Source organism: Alnus glutinosa, chromosome 5, assembly GCF_958979055.1.
Source record: "Alnus glutinosa chromosome 5, dhAlnGlut1.1, whole genome shotgun sequence".
NCBI classification, from domain to species: Eukaryota; Viridiplantae; Streptophyta; class Magnoliopsida; order Fagales; family Betulaceae; genus Alnus; species Alnus glutinosa.
Window position 1 is genome coordinate 2,796,844 of NC_084890.1, and position 12,703 is coordinate 2,809,546.

General features: G+C 34.4%; 1 protein-coding gene across 4 annotated transcripts; it reads left to right on the top strand.

Moving 5' to 3' along the window:
- The first annotated feature begins 1,201 nt into the window (after positions 1-1,201).
- LOC133868732 (uncharacterized GPI-anchored protein At1g61900) lies at positions 1,202-7,059 on the top strand. Of its 4 annotated transcripts, none has more exons than XM_062305716.1 (8): positions 1,202-1,532; positions 3,024-3,203; positions 3,368-3,973; positions 4,491-4,736; positions 4,883-4,894; positions 5,233-5,376; positions 5,531-5,575; positions 6,592-7,059. In XM_062305716.1, the coding sequence occupies exons 2-8, from the start codon at positions 3,077-3,079 to the stop codon at positions 6,660-6,662; spliced, it is 1,251 nt and encodes a 416-aa protein (XP_062161700.1). In that variant the 5' UTR covers positions 1,202-1,532; positions 3,024-3,076; the 3' UTR covers positions 6,663-7,059. The 4 variants fall into 4 exon arrangements, with proteins under 4 accessions (XP_062161700.1, XP_062161698.1, XP_062161699.1 ...); XM_062305714.1 differs by having other exon boundaries at positions 1,203-1,528; XM_062305715.1 differs by lacking the exon at positions 4,883-4,894 and having other exon boundaries at positions 1,203-1,528.
- The last annotated feature ends 5,644 nt before the right edge of the window (positions 7,060-12,703 follow it).

Genomic DNA, 12,703 nt, shown 5'->3' on the forward strand with positions numbered 1-12,703 from the left:
GATGGTTTACTGTCCCCCAACAAGCATTTTCCTAGAGAAAGAGGTCGAAAGTTGAAACCATGGGAAATAAATGATCAACCTAGTCCAACATAAATTACGGTTTTAATAGTCGGCCCTGAGTGAGCCCAGCCCACTGAATTGTCAATTTCGGGTAGCCCTACTTTACTACACAATCACATTCAAAAGCAATTAGAAAATAATAAGCACAATAGGTGGTACGTAATACCTAAACAGCACATAGATAAACACCCACAATAAGGGAATGAAAATATGGATTGAGATCCAATGGTGCAATACTTTTTAATATGAGTAGTTCATTTTAAATAATCAATTCAAATCACGGCATCGAATAAAGAAAAATAAACAAAGATTTATTTACACCCTGTACAGACTACAAGAATGTCTATTACGTGGCCGAATCTTTCTCTTTAACCATTAAAGTGGTTCGGCCACTTCAACTACTTTTTGCCATAAGAGTAAAATAATTTATGTAGTTATGACGAAATAATCTATATAAAACTTAACTTATATGTTCAAATAAATTTTATATTGTCCGATTATCTACTCGGATAAGTCCTATATAAATTGTCTCAGATATGCTGCCTTAATAAATTGCAGGTCATCCTTATCCAATGTTAGAGAGTTGCATATTAGTTAAAGTGCAGACTTTGTTATGTGTTTATATGTTTATTGACTCTACCCTCTTGATAGCTAAAGCCTTTAAGCTATGCCTGTTAAACTTTCTGTCCTTTTTTTTTTTTTTTTTTTTTTTTTTTCTAAGTGAAAATATTAATAAATAATTAAAAATATAAAATATTTAGTAAAATAAAAGATATAATAATTTTTTTTTTACGTTTACGTGATAATGATATCATGTGATATCATAACAAATTTTAAAAACAACAAAAAAAAAAAGAAGAAAGAAGCAGTAGCACCAGAAAAATTAAATCCCAAACCCATGCACTGACAACTATTAATTACTTGAACCACCAGCTGGCAAGTGGGGCTGTAAACCCTTGAACGAATCAGAAATCCACACGTGTGAGAGACACGGCAAGCATGCAAGCAAGCACCTCCACACACGTGTCACGCGTGCGAGAGACAACTGGCGTAGAAAGTGGCGAGTGGAAAAAGGCGATCGATGGCGTTAATGCGACCGGTGCTGTTGTGCCTGAGTTTTTTGGTCATGGTGGGCCCTTACCTCACTCTCTCACAGCTATTAGCCTATTACCGATACTGCTTTCGACCCCACACACTTTGGAGCTCATTCATGGCTTCTCTATACTCTGTCTCTTTCTCTACATTGTTTGTTCATACACCCACCACTCCCTTAATTCCAGAGGCTGAGACTTCTTAGCCACTCTTTCTCCTTTGTTTCCTGTTTAGCTTTGTTTGGCAGCGTTTGGCTGTTACTATTTTTTTATGGTTTTTCTGTTTGAGAGTGATATAAGTGAAGGCATGAAAGGGAGGGTGTCTCTCAAGTTCAGTCTCGACATCGTTCTTGTGGAACTGTTTCTGTTGCTCCTCTGTGAGTATGCAGCTTTTACTTTCTTTCTTTTTTGGATGAATTTATGCTGCTTTTACTTTGTGATTCCTTTTATGGGTTTTGGTTATTTCACATGATCTGCGAGTTCTCTCAGTTGGGTCATTGTTTAATTGCTCTATTTTGAAAGAGATATAACTGGTTTATTTATTTTTTAGAAGTTTTAGAATGTTAGCATTAATTAGACAATTAAATTTACTATTTTTTATAATTATCAAAGCCAAAGTCTTGAGTTAAAATCTTGTCTTTATTAATTTACTTTTTATTTTAATTAAATATTTCAAGTCTTGTATCTTGCTTGTTAGGGGGAGGGGGAGTTGAGCCCACACGTAAGGAGTGAGTTAGAATATTAATTATACGATTAAATTGAAGATTTTGGAATAAGTGATAATTTTAATGAGTTTTCTAGAAAGTGGTATGTAAACATGGTGTTCAAAGTTCCTTTTATTTTTGGTGGAGGTTCTTGAAGGCCATTTTCAGCTTTTGAGAATATGTTGCACTGGCAATCTCTTGTGTTATTGACAATATCAGTTTACTTGTATGATCACCATGTTGTTTTTGCTATGAATTAATTTCTTGTTCTGAAGGTTCTGAATGATGTGGCAATGTTCCAGATTGAGGCTAGTGTTAGGGTTTTGGAATTGATTGGTTTCATTAGTTTAGGTACAGAGTTGTATTAATAACTTGCCTCTGTGTTCGCGTCGTGGCCGCTGTTGTTGTGACAAATGGGACACAATTAGCGTCTCAAATCACTTTACATGGCTTAAGTTTTGGCAATGTTGCTTTTCATGGAAATGGTGCTAAGACAAGCATGATCTTTTTGGGTGCCGCTGACTGGCTGAGGACTTCGTACTTAGTGCCAATTTCCGGAGAATTGGTCTCCAACATACATTATCAATAAGGGAGAAGTCATACTTCATCCTCGTCTGTGGGAAATTCCTATTTTAATACAATACTAGAACAAATTAAATTAATGGGTCAATGAGACACCTTTTTTTGTGCTGTTTAATGGAGGGTAGAGCTTCCACTTAAAGCCTTAGTTACCTGTCAAATTTTGTGTTAAAGTTTAGAGTTTTGATTCTATAACTATTTTCTTTTCTAGGCTGTTTTTCTTGGATTTACTGTTTTATTTTTGGTTACTTTTCTAGTCAGTTTCATGTTTTAATTTGTAAAGAGTCATATTTATTGCCTCTTCAGGTTTTTATAAGGTACATATTACTTTCCTTTGAGTTGACAAGATGTTATCCATTCTTGAAAGGTTGGAGTATACCATGATTTGTTAGTTTACTTGCAACTACTTACTCCCTTTTCATCTCTAGAATATTTTGTAGCATCTCTCTGTATGCTTGCCTCTAACAATTCAAATCTTTATAACTTGTATTTTGTAAAACACAAGAGGAAACTCTACATGTATGATTTTCTGTTACTATATTTCAATATACAAGATTTATATCCTCACTTTCCCATGCATTTGGTTTAGGTTTCCATGAATCTTGCTGCAGCCGGTTAGATCATCTAAAAGGTCCTGTTTTTATGGTAAGAAAAATGGATGCTATTCTTCCTGAGATCTCTCCTAGTGGTTCTCCTCAGCCTTTTCTTCCTCTTCTTGCACCTTCACCATTGGTACCCTTCACAAATGCTACTGTCCCAAAATTATCAGGTCTATTTATTTATAGTTTTTGTAGTTTTTAATTTTAGTAAAATCTTTATTTGCATTGCATTCTTAAAGCTATTTGGATTGAGAAGTTCACTTACGTTTTTTGCTTGGGTATCTCTCTCTCTCTCTCTCTCTCTCTCTCTCTCTCTCTCTCTCTTCCATTACAGGGCTCTGTATGTTAAACTTCTCTGCTGCTGAAAGCTTGATGAGTATAACAGCAATAGATTGCTGGTCCGCTTTTGCACCATTTCTGGCTAATGTAATTTGTTGTCCGCAGTTGGAAGCCACTCTTGCAATTCTCATTGGTCAGTCAAGTAAAGATACCAATGTACTTGCTTTAAATAGGACCCTTGCCAAACCTTGTCTCTCAGATATTGAGCAGATTCTGATAGGTCAGGGTGCAAATGATAGTCTAACACAGATATGCTCAGTTCATGCTTCAAATCTCACTGAAGCATCTTGCCCGGTTAAACATGTTAATGAGTTTGAGAGCACGGTAGATACTTCTAAACTTCTGGCAGCTTGTGAAGAGATTAATCCTGTAAAAGAATGCTGCAGCCAAATTTGTCAGAGTGCAATATTAGAAGCCGCAACAAGGATTGCATTGAAAGCTTCTGAGATTTTGAGCATGGATGGGTCCCATGTCTTACCTGAGTACTCAACTAGGGTAAATGATTGTAAAAGTATCGTCCTTCGGTGGCTGGCTAGTAAACTTGATCCTTCTCGGTCGAAGAAAGTTCTCAGAGGACTATCAAATTGCAAAGTAAATCAAGGTGAGTTTGGGGTAGTACATGGATGTACAGAGTACCTCACTCAAGATTATTGGTCTAGGGTTTTGTTAGAGAGGCCTCCTGACACTAAAGCATCCACAAACCCATTGGAGTGAATGTATTAGAAGAAAATTATTACATGTGGGACTATGGGAGTATGTGTGAATATTGCATACCTTTGGTAGCTCACTCTAATAGAAAACATTGCGTCTTATGCCTCAATGTGCCCATTTCGATAAAGGAAATTTTTTTGTTAGTACAAAATCCAACTTGAGGTTCACTTTTATGCATGTGCTAGACGAGATACTTTTTGATACCTCCTAGCTGGTCTCTTTGATCTTTTTTGTAACTTTCTCAGTTCTTTATCTAGAAAATTAATTAATTCCATATTTCTTTGTGGTCTTGTTTGCTATATTTTCTTATACTTGTTTAGTTTCGATTAGTGATGCCAATCCCATCAGCTGGCCTCACTGATCTTGTATTTCTTTTCTTAGTTTTTCTCTTGTATTTTCTGCTTCAGTTTGCCCCCTGGTTTTCCCTGACATGAGGCATGTTGCAAGGGGGTGCGGGGATGGGATAAGTAACCAGACAGCATGCTGTAGCGCCATGGAAAGCTATGTGTCCCACTTGCAAAAGCAGAGTTTTATAACCAATTTGCAATCCTTGGATTGTGCTACGTCATTGGGAATAAAGTTAAGAAAATCAAATATAACTGAAAATGTATATAGGCTCTGTCATGTAAGCCTCAAGGATTTCTCCCTCCAAGGTTGGTGTTGTTTCTTGATTCCCTTTTCATGAGCAAACTTTATCTGTTCTCTGTCACATCGACTCTAAGCTGATTCTAATACATGATTGTTTTGTCATTTTTTGGCAATTTCAAAATGCTGTGGAACTATGATTTGAACGTCTCAGTTGGAAGTCAAGGTAATGTGCATGATGCATACACATTGTGATTTGATGAGCTATAGACGATGAATCATCCAGTATGACGCTGAAATTATTCTTCTGTCTCGCTTATTTTCTTACTTTCTTTCTAGTGTTCTTTTCTGCACAAGTTTTGGTAATAAAACCCTAAGTTTCTATCCTAGATCTGGTAATAGTGTTCTTACTTTCTTTCTAGTGTTCTTTCTTTCCTGCACAAGTTTTGGTAATAGAACCCTAAGTTTCTAACCTAGATCTGTGTTGGTGAATGGATTAAAATTAATTATTTTTTCATTGTAATTTTTGTGATTAGCTCACTTTTCTTCGTCCTTATGGAGCAGAGGCTGGATGTCTTTTGCCAAGCATGCCATCTGATGCAACATTTGACACATCTTCAGGAGTAGGCTTCCTTTGTGATCTGAATGACAACATTCCGGCTCCCTGGCCCACTACATCGCAAGTTCCAGCTTCATCATGTAATAAAAGTATGTCCTAGGCATTGAATTTCGTTCATTTATATGAAGTACTGGGTCTTGCAAATTTCTTTCTTATTCCTTTTGAAAATTAAGTTGGTTTTGGTGAAACAAAGGCTTATTTTCTTTTTGATATGTTTATCAACCTGATGTATTGGAGTTTCAGCTGTCAAAATACCTGCACTTCCAGCGGCAGCATCTGCTCAGAGTGGTAAGTATGCCTTTTATTTATTTTTCTTCTTCACCTAATGCGAATTAGATTTGTGCAATCCTCAATTGTGGATAACGAGAGCAGATGCTTCGTACCATAGTTTACTTGCCAAGAATGGTAGTTCTTTTAATCGAGGTAGTTGTTGAAGTCTTTGTTCCATAAAGTTGGTAATGAAGTATCTTTGCCCTTCCACTTCAGTCTTCATGAAAAGAACATGAAGTAGACTGACATAGGCAGAGTTGGGTTTATTGCAAAGTTTGACCAGCACCGGTTTTCGTTGAGAGGAACCTTTAGCCAAGATTGATAAACAGAATCCCTCAATCACCAACTCTCTTTTATCCTTATAAACACAAAGAACTTGTTGGCAAAGAGGTTGGAGGAAGCCTTGAGAGGAAGCATCCAAAGTTCTTTATAATCTATTGTAACGACTCATAGAAAAGCGTTAACCACATCTACGCTATCACTCTAAAATGACTAGTCAATTTGGAGCTTTTCTAGAATCTTTTTTAAAGTCCAGTTTTATCTAATAACTAGACAATGTGGAACTTAGCACTCATGACTATCTTTATAAACCATCCACTCTGTGTGGACTACTCATCTTTCTAATATGGGACCGAGGTATTACAAACTTCCTCTCTTAAACTCCTAACGTCCTTGTTAGGGCCATGTCATGAAGCGCTCCTGTACCACATGTTTTGGCATTACAACTTGGCTCAGATATCATTTGTAACGACTTAAGGAAAAGCGATAGCCACATTTATGCTGACACTCCAAAATGACTAATCAATATGGAGCTTTCCTAGAATCTCTTATAAAGTTCAGTTTCACCTAATAACTATGCAATGTGGGACTTAGCACTCTTGACTATTTTGATAAACTACTCACTCTATGTGGGCTGTTGATCTTCTCAATATGGAACAGGAGTGTTACACTTATTGTTTTGCATTGTGGATCTAAAAATTAGTCCCAATTTTTGTCCCAAACCCTCGTTGACCTGATGCTCACATGCTTTGCAGAATTTTGTAGCGATGATGTCATGCATTTTCTGCTCTTTGCTTCCTCAATGGTCTTTATAATACTCTTATAATTGTAAGAAGTTTTCCCACGGAGATTGCACCTTGTCAGTCCTTGAAGAGCAAAGGTAACTGGATGAATGCTATGTCCAAGAAGAGAGTCTATCTTCATCCAATCTGTGCCCCCTCTCAGAAGAAAGGCATTTGTGTATTGGGTTTTTGGTAATTTAGAACTGTGTTTCTAGTCTTATATAGATTCTTGATTCTTGCCTGCCTGGTGTAATAAAATTTTTGTACAGGAAATTAGGAATATGAGGAAATTGATGTTGTAATTACCAATATTGAGATTGCTACGTAAATTTAGGTTGTACTAGGAAAAAGCTCTGTTGTAACTCGTTTGTTTGTTTATGAAAACGATTGACCCACTTTTCTAGCCAGAACCAACTCTTGGACTAGGCGTGGGCTTGACAACTGAAGGCCCAATCCGCCACAGCTTCATGTTTACTTTAAATAATGCTGTTCCTTTGATACCCTTAGTAAGATCAAAATGATTTTGTTCTTCACATTTGAACCCAAAGAAGTTAGGGTGCGATTGAGATTGCAATTTTGTAGGGAAAAAGTCCGATTGTAAATCAAATTGTAGAAAATGAACCGTTTGAGAATTTCATTTTTAAAAAATTGTGATTTGAAAACGTAGAAAATTGTGTTTTTAAATCACAAATAGTATGGTACTTTTTTAAAATTTTAGGATTTAATGTCGTCTAATAATTGTCCGATGTGTGCGGGGAGAGGGATTGGGCTTCCACACATACCTCAAAGTTGGCATAGAGCTGCCAATAATTGGCCCGTTAAACATTTTGCAACCCCTCGAAGAACAGAAAACAAAGGGCCAACCAGATTTTCGGACTTGGACTTCCAATAAGCAAATATAAAAGTGATCAAAATGTGCAATTTAATGTAACAAACAATGAAGTGAACACTTAATTACAAAAATGTGCTTTTTAAGTACTATTTAATTTATTAATTATGCTTTCTTTTGTGTTTTGTCTGTCATTATGTTGTGATGAAGTAAATTAATTAAAAAAAGAGTAATGCTATTTATCACACCGATAAATATGACGTATTTGAAGTAACTTTTTATATTAGTCATTTAAAAAATAAAAGTATTAGCCACTTAAAACACGGCACATCAGCCGATGCGATATAAGTATAAGAGTATCATTATTCGTAAAAAAAAAAAAAATGACTACATTTAAATCTTTGTCGTCGTCTTAATAATAAGACCTGATACGTGTAAGTTCTACAAATTTAATAAATAATTTGAAAAATAAATTGAATACAACAGATAAAATTAAAAATAAAAAAATAAAAAATCTTTTTTCCTCAATAATTGTGTGAAAACATGTTATTGCATAAGAGACAAAACTTTGTCAGCAGATTTATTTATGCAAATAATGCAACTGGATCCCGACTGTTAAACACTGTTTGGCACAACCAGAAAATGAGGATGAGAATTTCTTGTTATTAGGCTATCCCAATAACATATATGGATTTTTAACAATTTGTTATTTGGATCGTTGGCAATTTAGACAGTAAATGTGATAGAGCTCATATAGGGTTCACCTGTCCAAATAAGTAGCAGACAGAATAAAACTTGCTTGGACACGTAGGCCTCATATTAGCTCTCTCACATTTGTTGTCCAAATTGCTAACAATCCCTATATGGGTAACAAAATTGCTGGAGATCCCTATTTCTAAATAACACATAAATTTAGGCAGCTTAAGAGAGGATGCTACGGCCTACGGGCCCATTTGCCCTAGGCTACCTAGCTAGGATGGAAGAGCCATTTGGGAGTCTGGGACCGGTAGGCTCTAAAACTCCTCTCTATTGTGCTACCTGAATTTATGTATTATTTTAACAATCTAACAAGAAAGGATCCCATTCCGAAAATGAAACTGAAATTACCATGCATTATTGAATACGCACCGGTGATGCTAGCTTGAGAGTAGTATGGGATAAAAAATGTAGGGCTACTTGTACTTGATCGGCCATACACGATTTAATGTTTTGGTCAGGCCACTTTGAACCTTGGCGTGGCCCCGAGAGATGATTGTACAAGATTTCAATCTCTCGATTTACCCTAAAAGATTTGAAAAAAGATTCTGTATAACTGTTGTGCAGGTTTTCATCACATGGGTCTCACTTCATGTGTTTACAAAAGTACACAACTGTTGTGCACCAATCAACTCTCAAAAGATTTAGAGTGAGTCAAACCCCACATTTGGGCTATCTCGAACCTCACCCAAGTAAAGAGTTGGCCGATCGACCTCAAATAAATTTGGAATGGTTCAAACCACACCCAGGTGAGTAATGGCCGAACAACCCACAAGTGATTTCGGGCTGTAAAGGTGTAATATATTTTTCACAACAAAATTTATTCCTCAAAAAAATAATCGCAAGAAAATTGTGCGGCTCAATTCATTTGATTAAATGTTGAATTATTTTGACTGTTCCGTGTTATTTGGTATCCAGAGCATAATGTCTAAAAAGATTGCTATCAAAGTATAGAAAAATTTATCTTCAAGGATCATTGCAAATAAAAGTAAGGTTGGGTACTAAAGAGAAAATTTTGATATATTTTCAATTTTACTGTTTTTGAAAACATATTTTTAAGGGAAAACAAAAAACAAAAACAAAAAAAATAGTGTTTTACACATTTGGGTGGCTCTAATGTGTAGCCTTAAGATCTGATCTAATTAATTGGTATATCCTAGTTTTTTCTTGAGACATAGACTTCTTCTTTGATCGATCAATTTCAAAGACAATGCACCATAAGTGTGTTAGAGTATTTTTGCATTATCATGAAGTTAGGGATTTGATGAGAATTTATCTTTAATAAAGATTAAATTACATTGAATTTAGAAATTTGATGATATTGAATGATCCTAAATTAAGAGATTTGATTAAGAATTCGAATCATATATAAGCTCTATAAATAGAGCATTTTGTATTGTAAAATTATTAAGGAATAAAAGTAAATGTAACTCTTTGAACTCTATCTTGTGGACGTAAATCATAAACCAAACCACGTATAATTCCTTGTGTCTATTTCTTTTATTTCTGCTATTGCTTTTATATTTTCTCTGTCCTTATGAATTTATTCAAAGTGATGGTGGTTCAGTGGCCTTAAGAAAATCTCTAAAGTGGGGAAAATTCGACACCCGAAATCGGAATCCTCAATTCTATTAATATTAGACTTAGGTCTTGGGTCCCATTAATACGTTGATGAGACTAGGTTAAGCTCAATCAGACTTCAGATAGCACATGCGGTTTGTACGGCTCCTAACAAGTAGATGGTACTGCCTACTATGGTCACACTCAAATAAAATAACTACAATTGATATCCTAGCTTGCTTTTGGCTTAAAAAAAAAAAAAAAAAAAAAAAAAAAAAAAAAAAAAAAAAAAGATAAACAATGCTACAATGGCTCAATTGCATACTAACAAGCAGCATGTAGCCAACGTATTAGGCGAGAACCATGCACATGGCCTCCACCCTCCAGCAAAATCTTCTATTATTAGAATTCGCCAGCATAACCTAACTTATATATTTGGGCATCACAAAATCTTCTTTGTTAGGTGAGAATAAAATACTCGAAAACCACTAAAATTTCTTCTTTCTTTCTTTCTTTTTTTTTTTTATTTTTTTTTTATTTTTTTTTATTTTATATTTTTAATAATGATACTCTTCATGTATAATTAGAATTCAAGTTAACTTTTTCTAGCTATGACATTGACAGTGACGTCAAGAGACTACAAAAAAAACAAAAACAGTGTAACATTGTATGGTCAATGGTGCTTGTCGGGCTTCGTCCCGGGAGGGTCGCGCCTATACCTGAAACACGTTTTTTTTTTTTTTTATTTTATTTTATTTTATTTTATTTTATTTTATTTTTAAATCCGGATTTTCGCAATTTTCTGTCTATATTATTCTTAAGGATAACTTTGCAAAATGATATTGAATTATATGCCATTTTGAGATAAATGTATTGAATTAGCAAACGTCTCAAATTGTGGTATTTACATTTTTAAATGTCTCACTTAAGAATACTCCGTTAAGATTTGCTTTTAAATCCTATTAGAGTACTCAAAATATTTTTTTTTTATTTTTTAAGAAAAAAAACGGAAAAAAAAATTGCTAGAATTTAGGTGTTGGTAGAATTTAACAGAATTTGTAAAAATACTCATACTTAAATCTTTGAAAATTTTAACAAAGTTTTTGTAAGAAAATAACATATGAATATTTTGAGAATTTTGACATAATTTAACAGCAAATTGTAACAAAATATCTTTAAGTGAGATGTTTAGAAACATGAATACCCCATTTTAAGACATTTATCAATTAAATATCATTATCTCAAAACGACGTATAATTCAATATTCTTTTGTGAAATTACTCCTTATTCTTTGTGAAATTACTCCTTATTCTTGTAAGACTTATCGTTCAAACAGGTGAACAAGTTGTCAAAATCTGCTGATAAATGCGTTTTATAAAAATTCTTTCATATTTCTTACTTCAATTTTTTGCAATTCAGGAACAAAATAGTTAGAATCTCTGTCATTTAATTTTAGCATTTTTTTTTTTCAATTTTAACATTAAATCCATGAACCGACTGATGAGGGGATCATTCAGGCTGGCAAAACTTAATTATGGGCCGGCCACCAGCTTTTGCAGGTTTCTACAGAACTACTGCAGAGATAGGTGGTTACAAAATATATATATATATATAAAATTTATTTTTAATTGCTTGTTAATATATTGATCTTTAAATAATTTAAAAATTATATTTTTATCTTATAATTATCTCACAATATTGATATGATGGTCCTAGTTAACTGTTAGTCTTTTATTTTTTAAAAAAATAAAATAAAATAAAATTAGAACTAATATAAGGATTGATGAAAATTGAAACTGCCACATAAATATTATAAAATAAAAATATAACTTTTAACATTACTTATTTTTCTTGATAACTAAAACAAAAGGCTAAAAATAAAAACATAAGCAAACATAGCCTCAAGCTTGGATATGCCCAATACCCACATTGGATGAGGTGTGAGAGAAGTGTACGAAAGATGTAAGAGAATCATTTCTCATGTCTCTCTAGGTTGGAAATTGTGGGGACCATTTGTCCTGAGCGGCAAGCAATTTAGGATTTGAGATCCATTTGTTTGGGGCATGTTAAGCGTAAATTTCACAACATTCCTCTTTTAAACTGTTCAAATTTTCGTTTATTTGAACAATTTTTTTTTTTTTTTTTTCTAATTGATTTAAGGAAAATGTTTCATGGAGGATCCTTACTACTCCTGATTCAAAATGAAAAAGAAGTATCTAATCCTATAAAATAAAAAAGGGTAGGCTCCCTAACAATAAACTTAGAACAAATTAAAACAGTGCTAAATATTTACAAAAAGTAGAAAATTGAACAAATAAATGACCTGGTCCTTTCAAAGGTTGCACAAAGTTCTTTCATAAATTAAAGATGTACGGAATAAGAATAAGACAAGCATATCTCTTTCCCCACACTTGGTAAAAGCATTGAAAAGTCTGAAATTGAAACGACAGAAAATAAAAGTACCAATACAAGTTCAAATATAAGAGACTCCCATAAAAGGAGACAATAACCTAAGTAACATAAAAATACAGGAACTATTAAACAGTAAAAAAGCTTGAAAAAAAAATGCAAAATCAGCGATTGGCAGTGCAGAGGACAACGGACCTTGCGCTGGCATGTAGACACCAGAAGACGGATCGGCTGGTGGCAACAGGAGGAGGGGACGCCGGTGAGTGCGGTGGAGGGGCGTGTATGAGGCAGAAACCATCCGTAGAAACGTAGATCTATCTTTTAAAAAACTAAATATAAGAACTACGACAAAAATGGACACCAACGCGAGGGAGGATGGCGACGAACGTGAACGACGTGGTGGACGGCGTGGTAGTGAAGCCAAAACACTGAAGTTGCAAATCCGGGCAGAATATTCGTACAAGACAATGGATAAAACCTCAACAAAGGTGAGGTAGACTAGAGAAACCTCTAGCCAAATAGCAAAAAAAT

Bases quoted from the DNA above. Each gene is read 5' to 3' on its own strand.
- LOC133868732 (XM_062305714.1), top strand. From the start codon at position 1,423: ATGGTTTTTCTGTTTGAGAGTGATATAAGTGAAGGCATGAAAGGGAGG. The intron at 1,529-3,023 runs GTGAGTATGCAG...CATTTGGTTTAG, and splicing joins ACTGTTTCTGTTGCTCCTCT to GTTTCCATGAATCTTGCTGC. The intron at 5,576-6,591 runs GTAAGTATGCCT...CATGCTTTGCAG, and splicing joins GGCAGCATCTGCTCAGAGTG to AATTTTGTAGCGATGATGTC.